The following is a 22,872-nucleotide window of genomic DNA, read 5'->3' as shown; positions in this document are numbered from 1 at the left end:
TGCCACGCCCCCTTTGCCCTGGCCGCGAGCGCCTTAGCTTTGGTGCCCCGGGATCCGAAGCCTGCAGTCCTGGGGAGGGCACGGAGCGTCATCCGCCCAGGTTGTTCTGAGCAGGGCGCTGGGAAATTGGGGCTTCCCGGGGTCCCCAAATCCTGAGGGTCCCGCTGAAGTTTTCTTTTTCATGAACTTCCTCTGTGGCTTTCAGGGAGTTTGTCGCCTCCCTCCTCCCTGAGCTGAGCATTCCTGAAGATGAACCAGCGGCAGGAAAGCTGTGCAGACTCACACTAGAGGGATCCCTGAAGGAGAAACGAGAAGGGGAGAAAAGCCAGTGGAGTGGCCTGGGCCAGGGCATTTCCTTAGTAATCCAAATACAGTAGTTTCCAAGAATCCCATGAGACCAAAGGACAAAGAGGAAGGGTAATGGAGAGGGCAGCAGGACGCCCTCTCTGGGATCTCAGACCATTCCTGCCCTGCCCCGTAGGCCGGGCCAGCTCTCTCAGAGGGTCTGACCAGTGTGTGTCGGGGGAGAAGGGCGCAGTAGGGGAGGGCCTTCAAGTCTCCTCCAAGGTGTGAGGCAGAGTTCTCGTCCCCACCTCAAACTGGTGATACACAGGGCAGCAGACCCACTTTTTAAGTCTTCCAAAGACGGATGAAGGGTTTGAAGGCAGGTTCAAGCCCCATCTTGGGAAAGACTTGCACAGAGCTGGCCAACACAGGTCTGGACTGCCCCGGGAGGGGTGAGCTCCCCATCCCTGGAGGATATTTAGGGAAAGCCACACACTGCTTTGGGGGTCTTGGGTGGTTGATAATCGGGAGAAGCAGGTAAAGCTCAAGAGCCTTCCTGGTTACTGATCAAGTTCCCTGGGCTGGACCTTCATTCACCTGCTGTGATGCTGTAGTGTGCCTGGAAATGCAACCTGTTCTCCTTCTCCTGGTTGGGCCATTTTTAAGGGCACAGGCTGGCTACTTCAAACTCAAGCCAGGGCACTTCCCAGAATGCCCTTAGAAGGGTGTGCCCCCAGACAGAGGAGACCCCTTTGTGTGCTCCCTGGAGTAGGCTTCCCAGCTGGGGTCTCAGTATTCCTCCCCAGGGGCCTTCAAGGGAGCAGAGCACCCCCATTCCCTGTGCCAACTCTCCTTTATCTACTGTTAACAAGGACCAGGGATTCAGAGAGAAAGAAGAGGAAGATGAATCAGTGATCCTAGGGTGATCAGCAATTTTCAGGCCCAATTGGCCAAAACCTTTCATGTTGCTTGTTTTTTGGCTGAAAACATGCATCACAGATATTTCTGCATCTTTGCTTTACAGAATCCTGGAATAAAGCCAAGGCACATGTTCCACAAGTATTATATAGAAATGAGAAGACTGAGGCTTGCTGTGGATCATCCAGGAGCTAGAGGCAGAGCCAAGGTTTGCTGGAGTCAAGGTTTCATATCTTGTCAGAGTGCAGAGAAGAGCCAATTATCTCTGGGTCCTACCAGCCCTCCTCATAAAGGGGTTCAAGGGCCTTTGACTTCTCTCTCCTTAGTTCATTCAGTCAACAGACTTGCACTGGAAAGGGATAGCTCTGAGGAGAAGCCCACGTCCCAGCCCTGTGTGTGTGTCTGTGCAGTCTTACCCATATTATCTAATTTAATATGTACAACTCTCCTGGTATGATTATCCCTGCTTTACAGAGGAAGAAGTTAAAGCTCAGAGAGGATAAGTCACTTATCCAGGCTCACACAGCCTTGGGGCAGAGCTTAAGTTCACATCCAGTTTGTGCTAGCTCCAAAAAAAAGTTGAAACTTTTTCCATGGTAGAAGTAGGTGACCATAAAGTTACTGAAGTTTCTCAGTTTCTGGGCCCCTCACTTACACATCTCTTCCATAACTCTAATTTTATATTTGCACTTTACATTCTTTTTCCTGAAGAGGCTGCCTCTCCCTCAATTGTATCAATCAGGTTTAGAGCCGCTAGTGTGACCAGCTGTCCTGGTTTGCCTGAGGCTGAGGGGTTTCTGGGGATGTGGGACTTTCAATGCCCAAACCAGGAAACTCTGGGGGATGGCGTGGTCATTCTAGATATGGCCATGGTGGTTCTCACTGTGGACCTTGATCTTGACCTTGCAGTGTGGAAGGTCTGAAAACTACCTGGAGGGCTTTATTCATCATAGCTGGGAAGGGTTCACCTGCCCTGAGACATGGAACTTGGCCCTCACCTGTAGACCCTGGGCAGCCTCACTCATACAATTACCCTTTGCACCACATGTCCATCACCCCTGCAGGGTGTCGAACTCCCTCTCTCTGGGTCCTCCCTGCCATGGCACCTGTGCAGTACCATATTAGGTCATCTTAAGGTCATGTTCTGACAGCTCTTCTGATGGATTTATGACAGCAAGTCCAACTATCAATAAGAAAGAATTCGAGTGCCAGCCAGAGCATGCAGGTGTGTTCTAGCACTGTCTGCCAATATGCCAGCCCAGCCTCATGTGCACATCCACATCTCTGCCTTTATTTGATCTACCTGAGTGTGCTAACCCACCGCTCATGTGCACAGACACACATTCACAGATAGCTGCCCATAAACATACAATGAATTTTAGTCCTGTTTGCAGACCTGTTTGTACACAATGCACGTATCCTTCTATGTGTGAATCCACTCACATATTATCTCCAAATGTACACACACATGCACACCTGCACAGAGAAAGAGTGGGTAAGGTGCTTTCCCAGCTCTGTGTGGTGCTGAGGATGTGGTGAGCAGCAGGTGTCTACTATTCAAGTTCATTTCCTAGTGACCCTGATGAGGAGGGGACCAAGCCAGGCAAACAGTTGTAACAGGTCTCCAGTGCCCTACTTCAGCCCAGTAGCCTGAATGGGGATGGTAAGATCATCTGGCAGACTGACCTCTGCTCTGACATACTAACAGCCTGAGCTGCTCTGTTTAGCTTCTGAGTTCCAGCAAAATGACTGCTCATGATATGAAAGCCTTGGCCCAAGGTAGTTTGGTACTAAGCCTGATGGACCAGGGTCAGGGGTCTGAGTTGCCTGAATGTGTTAACCATGGGCTGGATACACCCTCTCTGATACAATTCTGTCATGTACTGTCTCTCCCACACCAGGTGAGAGCCTGAGGACTGTCCTCTGCAGGTCTGGGTCAAGGTGTATCTATCTAGCTGTAAGTTGGGAGTCGTTCCCCACAGCAATGGGCTCTGGGGTTAGTAGCTCAGCTGTGGGCTCAGTGTACTTGGGGAACCCTGGATACACATCTACTGTGGCATGTGGCCTCCACTGCCCCTTTTATGTCCAGGCCAGGTGTAGAATGGCTACCTCAATTTGTTCCGTCAGAAAGATGGGATCTCTTTCCTGTCTGTGTGAGGTCCTACCTATTCCCTTAACTGAGGGACTTCATGATGCCGCCTACTCCCTGATGCCCATCTAACAGGTTAGTGGCCCCCACTTTGCCCACTGACTATGACTCCTGGGTTGACTTTTGTCAACATAGCGTTCACATGGATGGGCAGAATCTCTAACCCTGACTTTGCATGTGTCCCCCCACAGTAGTCTTCTTTGCTATCTCATTGTGTTGTATAGCTGAACCTGGGTAGAGGAACACATTAAAAAAAAGGCTGCTTCTCTAGGTTCTTTTTCCTGGCATACCTTTGCCTGCAAGCAAAACTGGCCTTTACTTGGAACTTCAGCAGAGCCCTTAAATAATAGTGCTGAATGTCTGCTTGTGCATCTCCCCTGGGGGGCTATGAACCATTCAGGAAAGAGACTGTGTTTCATTCATAGGTTACTTCAGTATCAACACTGGGCCCGGCACATAGTAGATCCTCAGTGGGTAGTTGTTGATTGTCTGAATGAGTGCGGGAATAATTGGATGAATGCAGAGACATTTTCATTCAATTCTTGGTTCCTGGTCAAAGTCTTTGTCATACTCTTTCCCCATCTGTCCATAAACTAATAGAGTGGAGTAGCAAGGAGGCATAAATTAAAATGCCTGCTTGACTCAGGCAGGAAATGGAAATGTGTGAAATGGCTGGATGAAATGTAATAGGGAGTGGTAGAGACTATGGCACATATAATAAGTGTTCACATTCACAGCATGTTCAAACATTGAGCTGAACAGGCAAAATGACCACATTTATTGTAGAAAAGGACTTAGAGGGGACATTTGTAATTTGACACCCCATATTCTTTTGGTTCATACTTTGCAAGTCCTCAGGGGCAGTGCAATTAAAGTGAGGTTAAACAGCAGATGAGTGCCAAAGACCTCTCCCTCTCTCTCTCTCTTTCTCTCTCTCTCTCTCTCTCTCTCTCTCTCTGTGTGTGTGTGTGTGTGTGTGTGTGTGTGTGTGTGAGAGAGAGAGAGAGAGAGAGAGAGAGAGAGAGAGAGAGAGAGACTGAGCCACAACTTTCTGCTAAAAGAAATCTTCCTTGGAGATGGAGCTGATAGTGTGAGTCTGCTAGTTGCTTCTGGAGCTGTGTATACATGTCCCTAGGCTCCTAGTAAATGGGCAAAGTCCAACTACAACTGGGGAGACCAGACCATGGCACTGGAAACACCCATATTCTAGAAGCCTCATGAAGCTTCCAAGGCCAGGAAAGCAGCTGCAGAGTCAGTAAGGTGAGTCCTCATGTGAACATTAACCAGCCAGGGCATGGCCGCTGCAGGGCTCAGGAAAGTGACTTATCCGGGTGATCTACCCAGAGATGAGCTAGGAGGTATGTGGACAACCTTAGCCTCATTTTGCAGGCAGAGAACCTGAAGTTTTGAAAGGTCACCTAACCTCCCAGTGTCACACAATGGGCGCATGACAGAGCCATCATTTGAACCCGTATCTGTTTTCGAAGCTCATGCTCTGTCAATTACACCATCCCTTCCAGGAGGATGGGCCCTTTAATTGACATGGAGTTATTCACTTTCTCTAATGATGCTACTCTAGCCTGCAAATATGTCTAGATTCTTCAGGGAGTCAATTTGGGCAATGTAAGAATTTCAGTTTTATTATTTTAAGGTCAGTTCCAGATATTTAGGTTTTCTTGAATAACCTTATTCACAAGACTTTCTCTGTAGACTCAAACTGTCTTTTGAGAGTGAACTTTTTCCACTGCTGAGAATGTTTAAAAGTGAATGTTGCAGGTTCTGGAGGCAGCCAGTGAGAATAGGAAGGAAGGTTTTTGGTATTTTTTATGGGAAGTAGCACCTACCCCCGAGGGGCCGCGGGCCTCCAACTCTGTGTGGCATCTCTTTGTTTGGAAGAGTCTCAGGCTTTACCTTACTCCACAGAGTGAAGGACAGATGGGATGGGATGAGGCAGGGCAGGTACAGGGTCCTCAGCTCCCTTTCATGTTCTCACCTTTGGCCTGGGCTGTACTGAGGGCCTGGTGTCCTGGAAGCCCCGGGGGTTACTGCCCATGCCACACAAGGCCAGCCTCTTCACTGCACCATTTCACTGCAAGTGTCTCAGGACTGGGGCTCTGCAATCCTGGCCCTCAGGGAAGGTGCCCTCCTTTCCCCAAGGCCCAGACTGTGTCTTCCTTTTGTGTGTCTACATGGAGTATTTAGTCTTTCCCACTGCATCCCTCAAAGAGGCAGAAGCTGCCAGGGCTTGTCCTTTCTTCTCCTTACCGCCATTCCCAGGATGGAGTCAGTTCAGTGATCAGGTATGTGGCCTTTGCGTTGCTTTTCTTGGTTGACTCTCAAGCACATATTTGTTTGTATGTGTTTTCTTTTTCTTTTACCTTTTTTTGAGTTTGGTAGAGAGTATAAGGAGGGGAGAAGGATACAGGAGAGGCCAGCTCTCCCACTGTTAGTAGGTGAGGGTCTGACACAGCACAGGGCTGGTTACTGTGGATGTGTCCTGTAAAGTCCTCCAGTTAACCAGCCTCCAAGACCACGCAACTCTTGTTCAGAGACCCCCTCCTTTGGGCATCCCCTCTGTGCCATAGTTCCAGCTCCTCCTGTCTCCTAATGGCCCTCCTCTGGGCATTCTCTCCTGCTCACACGTATCTCTGGTTCTTCATTATTCTCAAAGTAAATCCCAAGCACATGATGACCTTTTAGGGCCTTCAACCACCCCCAGGCTGAATACTCTGGGTCCCTTTTATCACCAATGATGATGTTGCTTGCTGTCCAGTTGCTGAATTCTTCTCAAGTCTGGCCTCTGCTGCACCCTTCTTTCACCTCAACACACACACACACTAAATACCACACCACCCCCTCACACATACACATACTCACACATCACACACACACACACACCACCCAAACCACACATACTAGACAGACACCACACACCACACATACCATACAAACCACATACACCACACGAGCACATTACACATCATACCGCCTACACACCACACAAACCACATACCATACCCACACCCACCCTCCATACACCTCCCATACTACATACCACACACACATCACACACCCACACCATAAACCACACAAACTATACCTTCACGCTCCATACTCACACCCCCCACACCACACATCACACCTCCATACCCCCTCCACACTCCCCCGCATAACACACACACACACACACCCATCCCTCTTCTAACTGGAACTCTCCTACTCTCCCATCCCTTCTCTAACTGGAACACACACACACACGCACACCCAACCCTTTCTTGAACTGGAACTCAGTTCAAGAATCAGCTCCCTGTCTTTTTATTCCCGCTCTTCCACTCCTGGTTCTCTGTTCTTACCTTGGTGCTCACAGTTTTTGTGAAGCAACAATTACCTCTCAGACATCAAAGACCATATTTGTTCATCTCTGAGCCTCAGAACCCTGCACAGAGCCTCATGACTGGCTGACTGAATAAATGAGTGAATGAGTCTATGAAGGAATCATATCAAAAAGATGAGAAAAGTCTGGCCTATGACAAGATAAAATCTCTGACTTGCCCTGGGTACTACTGTCTCTGGAGCTCTGGACCAGGGATCCTCTACCCATCAGCCCGGTGGGCCTTGGTTTCTCAAATATGGCTGGGAGGGTGCAGGAATGGGGCTTCTCACCTTGTGAGAATTAGATTAGAAGGGAGCTTTATTGAGAGATAAACCGCTTAGACATGGGCCATCTGTCCCTTGGTGTCTCAGCTCTGCAGCTCTGTATTCTCTATGGGCATAAGCACTCCTGCTTAGGGTGAGGCAGGGAAGGCGGGGACTTCCTTGAACCAGGCCACTTGGTGTGCCAGCTTTTTGTGGGCACTTTCCATCTGCCAACTTGTGTTCTGAGTAGGTCCTGTAATCTCCATTTTATAGAAAAAGAAACTAACGTGCCCAGGTCACACAGAAAATCCTGGACAAGGTTGGGCTTTGAGTCCTGGTGTGTTGGACCCAGATGCCTTGCTGCTGTCCCTTCCTCATACAGCTGATTGAGCTGTGATGACGGGTGGTCTGCAGGGAAGGCTTCAAGGACAGGTTTCTTTTAGCAGAAAGTTGTGGCTCAGGCCCTATCACAGTCTTTCTTAAACAAGGATGCTTCCTGCGGTTTGTTTATTTATTTATTACTTGTTTGTTTGGATGTTCTTTCCAGCAGAATGTTCTTTTCATGTTAGGAAGTTAGGAGGAAATTCCTTCAGGGACCACTGGATGCTGGTGATTAAGTGCTAGGAGGTTGAATGGATCTGGGGTGACTGAGACTCTGCAGTCTTTGGTTGGCCACCCTTGGGTGCTTGTTCCCCTGCACCCTAGCAGGTTTGGGCATCTTTAGATTTGTAGCTGCCAGATGTCATGGTTGTATCAAGTATCAGTGTGCAAGGGGCCATGTAGGGTTGGAGGTCATGTAGACTGAGCCTGGCTCATGATAACTAAAGGTTGGTGGCATGATTGGGACCAGGACCTGGAGTTCTGGAACTTTCTCAGGGCTCTTGCTGCCCGAGACAAAGCCCTCCAGCATCACAACTCACTGCTGTGGAAGTTGCTGTGGGCCTTGGGTGCTGGGCATCAGGGTCAGCACGGTGAGAGGCCTTGCCCTGGGAGTGCTATACCTGTGGGAGTGGCCCGGGCACCACCCAAGTTTTGGATGCCAGCTTGAGCTTGCACGGTTTGCAGTACCTCACACGGTGCCCTGGGAGGACAAAAAGGCAGAGAGGTGGGGTGGAGAGAGAGAAGAAAGCACAATTAAAATTCATTTTCAAACACAGAGATTTTTTTAAGAATCAAAGAAAAATTAGATATTATCCTCTTTTCATAGCAAACATGACTAGCTTAGACTCTTTTAGTTTCAACAGGGGGATATCTAATTCAGTAGTAGAAGAGGGAGACAAGGTGGCTTATCCTAAGCAGTTCCCACCTGAGCAGGCTGGAGTCTGCCACATGGATATGCAGGGGGGCCTTTGACCCCTCTGGCTGCCTCCGCACATGGGTAATATGTGTCCCAAAGCTACATTTGCATCTGTCGACAAATCAGTACCATTTATGGGAGGAATAGTCCACAAGAAAGAAAACATTGCATGTATTAAGCTACTCTTCATAGTTTTTTAGGGTTTTTTTTGGAATAGGAGTCTCACTCTGACACCCAGGCTAGAGTATAGTGGCATGCTCATGGCCACTGCAGCCTCGGCCCACTGGGCTCAGGTGATTCTTCTGCTCCAGCCTCTCAAGTAGCTGGAACTACAGGCATGTACCTCCACACCCAGATACTTTTTGTTTTTTAATTTTTTTTTTTTGATTTATTGTAGAGATGTCTCGCCAAGTTGCTCAGACTGGTCTCGCACCCCTGGACTCAGGCAATCCTCTTTCTTCTGCCTCTCAAAATGCTAGGATTACAGGCATGAGTCATCAGCTTTGTTTTTAAGAGCAAAGAAAAAAAGAAAAAAATCCTGAAAATAATCCGAATATCCTATGATAGATAAATGGTTAATCAGTAATGATATTTCATAATGATGGAAAAATTTCATGAGGACAAAACCCTGTGGTTATTAAGACTGTGGCAACATGAGGAATAATGCTTATAACCTAATGTTAATTTTAAAATTAGAAAATGAGGTGCAATAAAAATAAAACCAAGGAAACACGTCTGTATGAAAAAAAGGTGACATAAATTAATGAGAAGGGTTATTAAACTATGGTAATGAGACTATTCTCATTTCTCCTCCTGCTTCCAGATCATTACTATATGCAATACGGTGTGATGGTTAGGATCATAGAACCTGGAACCAGATTATTTGGATTCAAAGCCCAGCTCTACATTTACTAGCTGTGTGACCCTTAACAAGTTACTTAGCTGCTCTGCGCTTTTGATCCCTTATTTGTAAAAATGGGAATAGTGATAGCATTTAACTTCTGGGATTATTGTGAGACTTAAATAAAGTAGCAGATGTCAGTGCTATACCTAGTAATTGTTGTACAAGCACTAGCTATGCAAAAAGTAAATTTAATTATAATTCACCCATAGATTCATGTCTTAATCATAAATAAGTGCTAATATTGGGGTGATTTTTAAAATATTTTTTCTTCCTACTTGAAAGTGCTTTTATCTTTCCATAGTGATTATCATAGTAATATACAGTGTAACCTACTCTTTGCCATTAATACCACGTTGCAATAATTTTCCACCAGCATTTCTGATAGAGACCCATGATTTCCTGACCACTGCTCCTCCACCACTCCCATCCCTACCCTCAGATTCCAAGACTCTCCTCTCTGGTTCCTACAATAAATATCATGGTTGACATTGCAAATATGGTCACAACTTGTACCCCTCCTTTGCAGTTTCTCTTGTTAACCTATGGGGTCTGTTTCTCGGCTTCTAGAATCTGGACTGGGCTTGTGACTTGCCTTGGCCAGTAGAATGTGGTGGAGACGAAAGTGGGCAGTTCTGAGCCTGCTTCTCAAGAGGCCCTATGTGGCTCCATTCATCTAAGTGGAACCCTGCAGCCCCCATGTGAACAAGTGTGGGTCAGCCTGCTGGGAGATGAAAGGCCATGTGGAGGGGAGTTCAGCTGTTCCAGTTAAGGCCATCCCAGACTCACAGACCACCAACTCCCAAACATGTGAGAAAGCCCAACCAAGGTCAGCAGAGCTGCCCACCAAACCTTAGAAGAATGGAAGAGCCCAGTCAAGGCGAGAAGAAATACCCAGCTGACCTGTAGACTCATGAACAACTATAAATACTTACTGCTTTGGGTCACCAAAGTTGGGGGTAGGTTGTTATGTAGTGGCTAATGGATATAATTACAAAGAGCAAGACCATGGATCTGAGGCCTTTCTGATTGGGCCACTGGGCAGAACAGGCTGCTAGCCTTCTCTACTGCCTTTTTAGGTCTATTGTTCCAGGCCCTCATGTCTACCCTGGTACCATTGTTGCTGAAACCCTCAAGTCATCAATGGGTGACCTTTGCCCCTGCTGTTTGAGTCCCTTCCTGAAGGCAGAGGCAACTCTATGGCAGGGGAGGAATTGCTTGGTGCTCCTGAATCTTCCATCATGAGTTAAGTCATTTTGCTGGGCTTCAAAGCAGGGAGAGTGGCATGGCTTTCAGGACCCAGTCAGTCTCTCCGGCTCCAGGGGCCTTCTCACATGAACTCTCCAGTCTTCCCAGGGGGTTCCATGCTGGCAGCTCAAGACACGTAGAAGGAAGACGCCCTGACAGAGGCTTTGAGGTCAGGGACCCTCCTGGTTGGTGGGGACTATGTAGCCATCATTTGACCTCAGCTTGAGCCTGAGCAGTCCCAGGGCTGGGGGCTGGTGCCTGATGCCTCTCAAGAGCCAACAGTGTCAGCAGACTGAGCATTCCTTAAGAAAAATTGCTGTTATGACAATGCTGCTATACAGATTGCTATTAGCTTTCTAAATAATTTAGAGACTGCCTTTATAAAGTAAATTGTTTAATGTAATACATTCAGCTAAACAGCTTGTTAGCATATTAATTTTTAAAGGTGGCTTTGTCACATTTGCCCAGAGTCTTGCATCTTTTACATCTTGTCCTCATGGGCCTAACACAGTGCTGAGATATAAAGCAGTGCTCAAGAAAGACCCTTTGGAATGAGGAGAGCCACTATTTGGCATGCGTTTGCCAGCAGCTGGTGTTGTCGGCTCAGGGGCATCCTCAAGACTGCCTGGGTTAATTTCCCTTTCTATAGACAGATGCATGGCACTCTTTATGACAATGAACTGGAGTACATGAGGCTGGCAATCTTGCTCTTGCTTACACAACACCCTGGGAACACAGATTTGTCTTATCCCTCCTTCTCTCTGAATCCCAGCGTCAGCCCCAGAAGACGCCAGGTGAAACCATAAAACCTGGGCAAGAATGCATAGACTTTGGTTTTCAGTGCTGGCATTGCTGGTCTCCTGTGCCAGTGACCCCGGCAGGGCTCAGTCTCCCTCCAGGCAACATCAGGGCATGTTTATGAGGTACTTTGGGGCAGGCTTGGTGCCAAGTGATGTATACACATGGCCTTATTGATGTCTCACCATAGCCTGGTGAGGTAGATTCTGTTATACCCTTTTCACAGAGGGTGAGACTGAGGTTTAGTAAGCCTGGGTGACCTGCTTAAGGGCACATAGACAGCAGATGGTAGAGCTGAGATCGCAACCCAGATGGTGCTTTCCTAATGCACTTGCTCGGACATGCACATGTCTTCACACACTGCTGTAGGAAACTTTCTCTCTCCAGAGTAGGAGGAGGATTGTTGTAGTGAAGAGGTAGACAGATCCCAGTTTTTGGGTCTGCCTCAGTTTCTTTCTGAGCCTCCGTTTCCAACTATGCAACACTGACAAGTCCTCCCTAGGGTAGTTCCAAGGATTTAAATGAGATCACATAGTAAGGACGCAATAAATATGTTTGTTTCCTCTTCATGTTCTAAGTTGTGTATAAATTTCTGCCATGGCATTTAAAAAATATACATGCAAAAAGAAACCAAATCTTAACACAGGAGCCAAGACTTAGGTTATTGCGTGACTAACAAAATGACTACCCTTTGTTAGCACAAGGAGTTAACCTGGCCACATTTCCTACGAACTGTGTGTGCTTGAATGAATGTGTGTGTCTGTTGTGTAGCATGTGGTATGTGTGTTGTGTGTATGTGTCTGTGTCTCTGTGTGCTTAATGTGTATATATGTGTCTACATGTGTGTGACTATGTGTGTAGGTACTTGTATGTCTGTGTGTATAGTGTGTGGTGTGTGTGTCTCTGTGTGTATTTGTGTATGTGTGTTGTGTGTGGTATGTGTATCTATCTGTGTTATATATTTATGTATATGTCTGTGTGTTTGTATGTGTTGTTGTATGGTGTGTTTGTATTTGTGTATGTGTTTGTGTATATCTATGGGTCTGTGTCTAGCATGGTGCATGTGTCTATATGCATTTGTGTATGTGTCTGTGTGTGTCTATTGGTCTGTGTCTAGTGTGGTATATGTGTCTATATGTATTTGTGTATGTGTCTGTGTGTGTCTATGGGTCTGTGTCTAGTGTGGTGTATGTATTTGTGTTATGTGTCTGTGTGTGTGTAGTTGTGTGGTGTCTGTGTGTCTGTGTTCAGTGTGTGGCATGTGTATAATGGAGGGTACACACATACACACTCCCTCAATTTCTTTTTGCCACATCTGAGTATCTGTGCTGGAGAGGAGAAGAAGAGAGGGGTGAGTATAAGCCCACTGTCCTCCCTAGGGTGGACCTCCAGCTCTCTCTTCTGAAGATTTTCACCTTCTTCACAGAACTGCCTTCCTCCTCCAGGCTTGAGGGAGCAGCGACAGGCAGCCAGCCAGTGCTCACCTTGCACCCTGCCTGGGTGGGTGCCTCACACTCTGTTTCAGCGAGGAGTGGGTGTGATAGCTGGTTATTTTTACCCAGCTGGGCTGGGTGTGATGCCAGTTTGGAAGGAGGGGTTGTCAGCTTCTCCAGAGAAATGATCTGCGGCTAGAACTATTCTGTCTCTGTCCCTCCCCAGCATTCACAGCTGAGCATCCCTTTGGATGCACAGGACATTTGATAGCTAGGAAGGGCATAGAGCCCTGGTGCTGGACATGGGCTCCCTGGGTCACAGCCCTAGAGGAGCGAGCAAGGCTGGGGCTTTCTCAGACTCCCAAGAGATGACACTGGGGCAGTGAAGTGGTGAGGCAGAAACTCTAGGTTGGTGTCAGGCTCCTGTTCAGCAGCCTCTGGCAGGGCTCTGCCTATTCTACCCCCCAGGATCCTCTTACCAAAGAGAAGAAGTCCAGAGCCCTAACCTCCCACCTGGCCAGGTGACACCAGTGTGTCAGTCTGCCCTTGGCCTGGAGCCCCAGCACTGGGAGCTGGGTGCTTTCAGCCCTCCTGTGTCTGGGCCTGCCCCTACTCTGCCTGGTGCCCTCAGGTGTTGAGGAAAGAGCAGCCTTGATCTTCCTGGCCTTCCCCAGGTATGCAACCTGGATGCTGCCTGCCTGCATCTCTGGGGGCTGCCTGACGCTCCTGCCAAGCTGTGGTCTCTGGACCCTTGTGCCCTATCCAACTGCTGGTAGCTGCACTGCTGGCCTGTTCCCCTGGTCCACAGGGCTCATAGGCAGCTTTGGTTCATAGCTTCTGGGAGCAACTTCTGACCTCTGCTGCTTTCTGTCTTCTGTGCTTACTTCTTGCCCACTGTAGACCTTTAACCCTGCTGCCTCCTCTGCTCACATCCTCTACTTCCATGTTCCTCAGCTGGGCTCCTGGCCTTTCTTTGGGTCTCATAAGTGTCACCTCCTTTAACACCTCCCACCCAAGGTAGGGGACGTTCCCCTATAGTAATTTCTAATTGCATTTGATCTTCCCCTTGACAGAATGTATTCAGTTCAATATGATTAATTTGTGGCCTCTTTTTAGGGATTTAGTTTCCCCCACGGAACTCTAAACTCCACCTGCTTGTGGCCTCCAGGCTGGGGCTGATCAGCATGTATGACCTGTCCCATTCCAGTGCAGATCCTCACCTCCAACACATTCTGGGCTGGGTGGGGTTGCTTACCTTTCAGGGCTGTCGTGTTGGGGCTGGAAACTCCATGGCAGCAGGGCCTGACTCTCCAGGACTTGGCAGGATGTCTTCTCCCTGAAGTTGGACACAAAGGAGCAGAGACCCTCCCTTAGTGGGCTTGTCTGTGCAGGAATGACTTAAGCGATCTTCCACTCCCAAGGCCCAGGGTTCAGGAATATTTATTCAAGGAAACCCAAGATGAACCAAGCTAAAGGGAGGCCCAGAGAAAGGGTGGCCTTGCTATGGTTTACTTTTCAGAAATAACAATGTTGGGAGATACTGTGTCCCCTAGAACATACCTCTTCGTGTTCCTCTCTGAGATATAGTTCCTTTGACACAATAATTCTCCCTTTGGCAATCTCTTCTAAGAAAATAACTCTGAATTTAGGAAATATTGGTAAGCATATGCCTTTTACCACATACTTAAAATAGTTCAAAGTTGTGAAACTAAAATGTCTAAGCACGTAAATTCATGATAGCACATTTACTTGGTGGCAAGTTATAATAATGCCACTTCAAGAATCTGCCAGAGATAGTTCCAAATGTATAGGAAACTTTACGGGAAAAGATATCCATTCTCATGGAATTGTCATTAGGGTACCATTGGCCACCTCAAACATGTACAAAAACAGAGGTCTGATAAACTGCTTGTGGTGGACTATGTTTACGAGAAATTCTAATCACTGTTTTCCTTATTATATATGTGCCACATTTTCATGGCAGAAACTTTATAAAACATATACTTATATGAGCTATAATCCTACTGCTCAGAGATGGCTGGTGCTGACATTCTGGTTTAAATGCTTCCAGAATAATTTCAGTCATAAGTATCTTGTGTGAGTACAATAATATAGTGATAATTAAAAAAGATACATCATCGAACATATAGAGATATGTCAATTAAATTTTTTAAATGCAGCCGGGCTCAGTGGCTCAGCCTGTAATCCCATGCCTTTGGGAGGCTGAGGTGAGTGGATTGCCTGAGCCCGCGGGTTTGAGACCCGCCTGGGCAGCAAGACCTCATCTCTACAATAAATAAAAAAATCAGCGGGGTGTGGTAGTGCATGCCTGTAATTCCGGCTACTTGGAAGGCTGAGGTGGAAGAATCGCTGGAGCCCAGCAGGTCGAGGCTGCGGTGGCCGGGAGCAGCCACTGCACTCCAGTCTGGGCGACATTGAAAACTCCAACTCAAAAAAAAAAAAAAAAAATTTTTTTTTAAATGTTACGTGCAACACTGAAAGGAAATAAACAAAATGTTGAACATGGCTATTCTTGAATCATGAAACTATGACTTTTTCCCTCCTCTTTATATATTTCTCTATCCCTAGCTCCAAAAAGTGTTTAAATAACCATAGCCGCTAAAACAAAAAATAAAAGTAGGCGGTTTCTAGAGGATTAGGCAAGAGAAAAAGCTCAAAATACTCAGCAATCTGAATCAAGAAAGACAGGAGAGCTAAACTTCCATATCCATAAAGATTTTCAGATCATGTCTCCCACTTCTAAAGACACATAACCATACCCCACATCCCCCCATCCCATCTGCCCATGGGCATTTGCCATGCATGAAGTTTTGGGAGGTTCAGGCTCAGATGGTCCATTAATTAATGTATTTATTCATCCAGCATTAAGTTAGTCTATCACTAACACTTAGTCTAGCACTAAGCACTAAGTTGTATCATTCCAAGTATGATACACAAGTACAATACAGTGGCTCTAGAATTTCCGGACAGGAAGGGTTTAGGTGCAACAAGTTAGCTGAGAGGTTGTACGTATGTGGTAAGCAAACTGTTTTACTTAGCCTGTGTGGGTATATGTGTGTGTGTGTTTGTGTGTGTGTGTGTGCGTGTGTGTGTGTGTGTTTAGAGGAACAGGGGCTGTGGGTGGAGTCCCCCAGGTCATCTGTTGGGGTTGCCGCTGTAGATAGAGGTGCTACATAGGTATAGGTTCAGAAGCTAGAGACTGTCTTTCCAGGGCTCAGAATTGCCTGCCAGGGCCTGTCATCCACAGGTCCTGATTGGATGTTTCCCAGATGCTGGAATCCCTGCTCAGGGACCGGCACCCTAGAGGCAGTCCTACCTTCCGCTGAGAAGACTGAGAAGCAGAAAAGCAGGATGCAGAGCAGGCTGGAAATGATTAGAAGCCTCATGGTGAGATGGTGGATTCTCATGTCCTGGGGAGGGAGCTGAGCCTTAGAAGTCCACCCTTGGGGCCACCTCAGACATTTATAGAGTGACTTAGGGGCGTTTCCCAATGGGCAGGGCCCTAGCAGCCTTGGAATTCTCCTAAAGGGTAGAATCAGCCCCTCCCCAAAGGAAAACCAGCTTCTCAAGAAGCATTTAGTGACCTGTAACACAGAGAGATGTACATGCTCAGCCAGAGAGTTCCCAGCACTGGCCTCAGTAGTCAGAGCAGGAAACTCCTGTCAGGGAAGAGCTACTGCCCTGGGTTGAACATTAACTTTTAGTGTCAGTAATAATTCCACCAAATGCAGATCTGCTCATTCTTTAGATGTGACTGGGAGAAGGACTATAAAACCCTTTAAAAACCCTCAGAGGAGGAGTCTCAAGTAACTGATGAAATGTTGGAAGCACTGGCCCTTGAGTCAGATGACCTGGGTTTGAGTCCTTGCTCTGCCACTTATTAGCGGTGTGACCTTGAACTTGTCCTTGTTGGTCTCTGATTCTGCTTCCCACCTGTGAAATGGGCACAGGGCTCTCACAAGGTTGCATGAGGATGTGTATGAAAAGTCATCTGCGCTGGGCTCGATGGCTCAGCCTGTAATTCCGCGTCTTTGGGAGGCAGAGGTGAGTGGATTGCTTGAACCCGCGGGTTCGAGACCCGCCTGGGCAACTTGGCGAGACCTCATCTCTACAATAAATCAAAAAATCAGCCGGGCGTGGTAGCGCATGCCTGTAATTCCGGCTACTTGGAAGGCTGAGGCGGAAGGATCAGCAGGTCGAGGCTGTGGTGGTCGGGAGCGGCCACTGCACTCCAGTCTGGGCGACAGAGTGAGACTCCAACTCAAAAAAAAAAAAAAAAGAAAAGAAAAGTCATCTGCACTGAGGTGGACACTCACACAACTGTTAGAGGAGGTGGGGCCACAGCTGGACCTTGATGTTTAAGATAGTGATGAGATGAAAGGGCATTTCAGGTACTGTCAGCCTGAGCAAAGGCCTAGAGGAGAAGAACCTCTGACTGGGACAGGCATGGAGAAAGTCTGACACAGTTACAGGAGGCCTAGTGGTTACTCATTCATTGGACACATGCCCTGGGCTGGACCATGCACTTGGCACCATGGACATCGAAGAGGCTGTGCCTGACCTCAGGGAGCTCCTGTTGGTGAAGGCAGCTGTGCAGACAGCTGCCTGACTCACAGCATCACAAGTGCTGTCTACGCCAAAGGCCTGGGAGGTAGGTTGCTCAGTAGGAGGATGGGGAGGGAGAGGATGCTTTACAGAGATGGGCTGAGACTGGATGGGGTGAGGGGAAGTGGGTTGGCATGGTAGGCCAGGTTGTAGTGGTTTATCGGACCAGCAGAGAAGTCAGACAGGCTAAGGTATGAAAAAGGTCCTTCAGCCAGGTAGAGACTGATGACATGAGTGCTTTGGGCACCTTTTCCAACACGGAGGATCTGAGTGTCCCTTTTACTAATGGTATGTGGGGGCCTGAGCATCTGCCAGCCCTGGCCTCAGGTGGTGTCAGGGGATCCAGTGTCCTGGGCCTATAAGAGATGATGGGTTGGTGGGAGAAACATATTTCAGGAGAGACTAGGGTGTTTCCCCATGCACCTTGCTGAGACCCTCCTTGAACTGCTTTCAAACCTCCACTTCCAAACCAGTTCCTGCTCATCCTTCCAGCCCCAGATCAAGAATCTCTTTCATAGGCCAGGCTCGGTGGCTCAGCCTATAATTCCAGCACTTTGGGAGGCCAAGGCGAGTGAATTGCCTGGGCCCGCAGGTTCGAGACCAGCCCGGGCAACTTGGCGAGACCTCTCTATAATAAGTCAAAAAATTAGTTGGGCATGGTAGTACATGCCTGTAGTTCCAGCTACTGAGGCAGAAGGATCACTGGAGTCCAGCAGGTTGATGATGGGGTGGCCGTGAGTGTGCCGTTGCACTCCAGCCTGGGTGATGGAGTGAGACTCCAACACACACACACACACACACACACACACACACACACACAAAAGAATATCCCTCACTTGAATTGTTCCCTGACCCCTGGCAGCATTGATGCATGTTGTGACTGTTGCCTCTCAGCATGCTGTTTCCCACTGGATGTCAAGCTCTTGGTGACACAGGGCCTGAGCCCAGGGGCAAATGATAGGCAGGACTCCTGAAGGTTGGAATAGACCATGTGGGCCCATTGTACCTTTATGCTGGGCAGGGCCTCTCTGGTTCACTGTGAGCAGTGCAGGGCTCTGCAATAAATGCCTTGGATATGTTGAAAGTCCACCATGGCATGCATCTGTCTACCTGGCCCCGGGAAACTGTCATCTGGGAGACTTTGGGAGATCGGACTTGGTCAAGAGAAGGCAATCCAGTCTGATGCTCAGAGGTTGAAAGGATTGAGGAGCATGCAAACACCCTACCAGCAATGAGAGTGAACAGAAGACGTATAAGTGGTGGTTTCCATGTTGTTGAGCACAGGATGGGAATTGTCTCTTGCTGAAGAACTGTGAATTTTGTGTAGATAGAGACAGGAAGTTGGGCCAGCCTGCAGGAGCTCCCTTATAAAAACCAGTAAGTGAAGACACACACGTATCATGCGCATGTGCCCATGCACAGAATCGCGTGTGTTCTTGTGATGTGGTGCCCATCTGTCTTTTGGCTTAATAAGTATGCCCTTCTAACCAAGGAATTGACACTTGTTTCCAGCATCAGAGGGCACATGAGAAGATGCCATGATCTGGTTCAACTTTCCAAAATCTCCCTGGTCCCTGGCAATCTATTCAGACATAGCCTGCTGCTAGGACTGGCCCACGGTGCACTTCACTGTCCTCTTCTTTTGCTGCAGAGATGCAATTTAGACCACAAGCTCAGACAGCTCAATGGGCAAATCAATGGCCAGAGGACATTTTGACAGTCAATCTACATGCTTTCCTACATTTGCAAAAACTTTAAAAGGAAATCAGGCAGGGGCTGCTAGGCTTAAGGACTAAATGTCAAGTGACGTCAGTCATCTGCTAACCCAAACCTGATTTCCTTTTCAAGCTGTGCTCTGAGTCTTGATGGCTGTGCCGAGTGGGCAGCTGCTATGGCAGAGAGTGTGGGCAGGAAGACCCTGGGAGTCTACCAGGGACAACTCCAGAGCTGAAGCCTAGCTGCCAGTGTAGGAAGGAGGGCGAGGAAGAGAGGGGCCTCCCCAGGAGGTGGCCCTTGCTAGCTGACATACCGCTCTTACTTAGATTGCATGCTACAGGTCAAGAATCTCAGCAAGGCTTCCTAAACGTACTTTCTAACATTCTATTTACATTTCTCTGGGGTCATTTGGGAGTGGCACCATTGAACTCTCTGGGCAGCAGCACACCTTTGGCTCTCACTTACCTGTGACCTGTTGTAATGGTTATCTTTTGCACTGGAATGGTTCCTTGTTGCTTTTGACAAACCGTCATCAGCAGGGCGAAGAGCTATGTAGCTGGCAGAGGGGGCAGGGACGAGGCCAACTCTTTTTTTTTTTTTTGAGTCTGAGTCTCACTCTGTCACCCAGGCTGGAGTGCGGTGACACAATCATAGCTACCGCAGCCTCAACCTACTGGGCTCAGGTCATTCTTCCACCTCAGCTTTACAAGCAGCCAGAGCTACAGGCACTCACCAACATGACTGGCTATATTTTTGATTCATTGTAGAGATGGAGTCTTGCCAAGTTGCCCAGGCTGATCTCGAATCCTTGGGCTCAGGCTGTCCTCTAGCCTCAGCTCCCCAAAGTGCTAGGATTACAGGTGTAAGCAATCATGCCTGGCTAAGGCCGACTCTTAAAGCAGAACTCTAATGCTTAGCAGTGGTGCAGAATTAGGAACAGACTCTCAGGTTAGTGAAGAGAGATTCATCTGGATTCACTGACCAACTAAACCAGGCTTTGGTGATTTCCCCAAGATCCCTCAGTCAGAGTCAGAAATAGACTTGAATTTCTCAACATAACCGTTTTCTCATTACAGAACAGAGCCATAAGGGCAGTATGCCATGAAGGGCAGGAAGAATTGGCCATCTCGGGGGCTCTGTTCCTTTCCCACACACACATAATTCACAGATTTGTGGGTTTTCCTGGGACCACATATTTCTAGGGAAGAATAGATTCAGATGTTAGAATTCACCTGTTTTTAAAATGCTTACAAAAATTACTGAAGCAATCTATGCCTGTGTTAATGTAAATAACACAGGGTAAAACGTGTAAGTTCCACACTCAACCCCACTCCCCAGGGGCAATCGCTGTTCACAGATTTTCACCTGCTTCTAACATTTCAAAGACTGCTGTCACCTTCTTACTTTAAAAAAAGGAAGAAACTCCTCTGGCTCTTTAGAATATTCAAAATCTCATGTTGAGCTGATAAAGGTGAAAATGAGAAGCAATTTTAATAGGAACACCTGTTAGTTTTGAGAATACAGTTTTGGTACAAAAAAATATATTCCAAGTTGAGGCTTTGAATGATTTCCAAAGATGATTTTGAAAACTTGGCAACCTTCCTGAGTAAAAGGTCTTCAGAGACACACCTAACACACTGGGGAATTTACAAGGAAGTATCATTTTTCAAGCCAAATTTGCCATTTCTAAGACAATTAGGAAAACGCCCAGAGCATCCCCACCCTTTACGGGCAGAGCACTTATGATCTGAGTCCCACCCTTTGCTCCTAGCCACCATGTTCTTCTTCTTCTTTTTTTTTTTTGGAGTTGGAGTCTCACTCTGTCACCCAGACTGGAGTGCAGTGGCTGCTCCCAGCCACCGCAGTCTCGACCTGCTGGGCTCCGGCGATCCTTCTGCCTCAGCCTTCCGAGTAGCCGGAATTACAGGCACGTGCTACCCACGACCGGCTAATTTTTTGATTTACTGTAGAGATGAGGTCTCGCTGCCCAGGCAGGTCTCGAACTCGTGGGCTCAGGCAATCCACTCACCTCATCCTCCCAAAGGCGCGGGATTACAGGCTGAGCCACCGAGCCCGGCTATGTTCTTCTTCTAAGAATGTTTTATGATGCTAAACTTGATCAGAAATGACTCCCACCTTTATTTGCTCTGCAAACTGTGGATCAGTTTATAATGGAGGGAGACTCCAGACCCCGGCATCATACGTTTCTTGTCTCATTTATTCACCTCCAACTTCAGGATGGTAGGCATTTATTTACTTTTTATCTTACTCAGTAAGAGAAGGTGAAATTTCCCTCACTCCACAACAAAGGTTATGTTGGAATTTCTCAACTGGTACTAGGTCTGCCTGACTCCAAATGTTCTTTCCAGAGTTCCATGAGAGCTTGTGCATAGTGAAAATAACCCACAACCTTGATGTTTAGCTTACACTCCACCCTCAAATTGTACAAAAAATCCAATGGTTTCCTCTACTTTTTACAGTTAATCTGAACTTCCTCACAAGCCTCTGACTCACTGGGTGTTGCCTGCCTCTGAGTGTTCTGCTACTGAAGTTAAGGCTGGTAAATCCAGGGTCTGTTTCCTTAACCCTACCTGTGCTGATTTTCTTGGCTCTCACTGGTGAACTGTCCCACTCTTATTCACGTCTCCCTCTGCCCTGGGTTGGCTGTGGGGCTACCCTGACTCACCATGATGGGCACCAACAGAGTTGTGTGTTCTTCCATGGACATGTGCTAGAATGTCATGACCTCCATCATGCCATAAATGGACACAGGGAGCCTGAAAGATGATATGTTTTCTATATCCTGGGTTGGTGTTTAAGCACCTGTAAAACCATCTGAGCCTCTGATGGAAATAATCCCATAGCTCTTGGCTTTTCTCTTTCTCTCTCTGGAATTTCTTGCCTGTTGCCCCTATTCCCTTACACACAGCCCAAGTTTTCAGCCTGGAGTCAGCGACTCAGGATGCTTGTATTCCATTTCTGTCTCTCCCTACCTCTCCTATACTTGTTAAAAGCACAGGCTCTAGAGCCACATGATCCACACTCTAACCAGAGCGCTACTAAGTGTTAGCTGGACAAGTTGTTCAACTTCTGTGTGCCTCTGTTTTTCTTTTTTCAGTGTAAAATAGTAGCTGGAGCTGGAGAGGAACAGATCAATTTGATGAGAATGTACTTTTTTGGGGGGGTTGGCAACTCACTCTGTTACCCAGGCTGGCATGCAGTGGCATGATCATGGCTCATCGCAGCCTTAACCTCCTGGGCTCAAGTGATTCTTTTGCTTCATTCTTCCGGGTAGCTGGGACTACAAAGATGTACTGTCACGCGAAATTCCAGAGAGAGAAAGAGAAAAGCCAAGAGCTATAGGGTTATTTCCATTAATTTTTTAATTTTTTGTAGAGATGAAGTCTTGCTATGTTGCCCAGGCTGGTCTCGAATTTCTGGGCTCAAGCAATCCTCTTGCCTTGGCCTTCCAAAGTGCTGAGATGACAGGCATAAGCCACCACGTGTGCCCAAAGAATGTACTGCTAAAATACGAAATTTTTGTTATATCACGTGGTCCATTTTCAGAAGTGGCGTGCGTAAGTTCCCTCCCCTTTTCTTTTTTTTGTTACCCCCAAAATGTTTATGATGATAATTGACTATTACTACAATTAAGGCTAAAATACTTTAACTTTTTTTGAGACAGAGTTTTGCTATGTTATCCAGACTGAAGCGTGGTAGGTATTCACGGGCATGATCATCACGCACTGCACCCTGGAACACCTGGGCTTAAGCAAGCCTCCACCTAACCTCCCGAGTGTCTGGGACTACAGATACCTCCATCACCCCAGGCTGAGGATAAAAGACTTTAGAACAGTCAACTAAA

The 22,872-nt window shown here is 47.5% G+C and overlaps 1 protein-coding gene across 1 annotated transcript; it reads right to left on the bottom strand.

Annotated features, from left to right (window-relative positions):
- Nucleotides 1–7,983: 7,983 nt before the first annotated feature.
- On the bottom strand, nt 7,984–16,072 carry CUNH10orf99 (chromosome unknown C10orf99 homolog). Its single transcript, XM_008067015.1, has 3 exons — nt 16,003–16,072; nt 13,921–14,001; nt 7,984–8,069 (listed from the first exon to the last, which is right to left on the bottom strand). The coding sequence occupies exons 1-3, from the start codon at nt 16,070–16,072 to the stop codon at nt 7,984–7,986; spliced, it is 237 nt and encodes a 78-aa protein (XP_008065206.1).
- Nucleotides 16,073–22,872: the final 6,800 nt, after the last annotated feature.

Source organism: Carlito syrichta, unplaced genomic scaffold (genome assembly GCF_000164805.1).
Source record: "Carlito syrichta isolate Samal-C Ts95f unplaced genomic scaffold, Tarsius_syrichta-2.0.1 Scaffold309262, whole genome shotgun sequence".
In the NCBI taxonomy this organism is placed as follows: Eukaryota; Metazoa; Chordata; class Mammalia; order Primates; family Tarsiidae; genus Carlito; species Carlito syrichta.
Note: the sequence above shows the minus strand (reverse complement) of the source record. Positions and strands in the feature narration are given on the sequence as shown.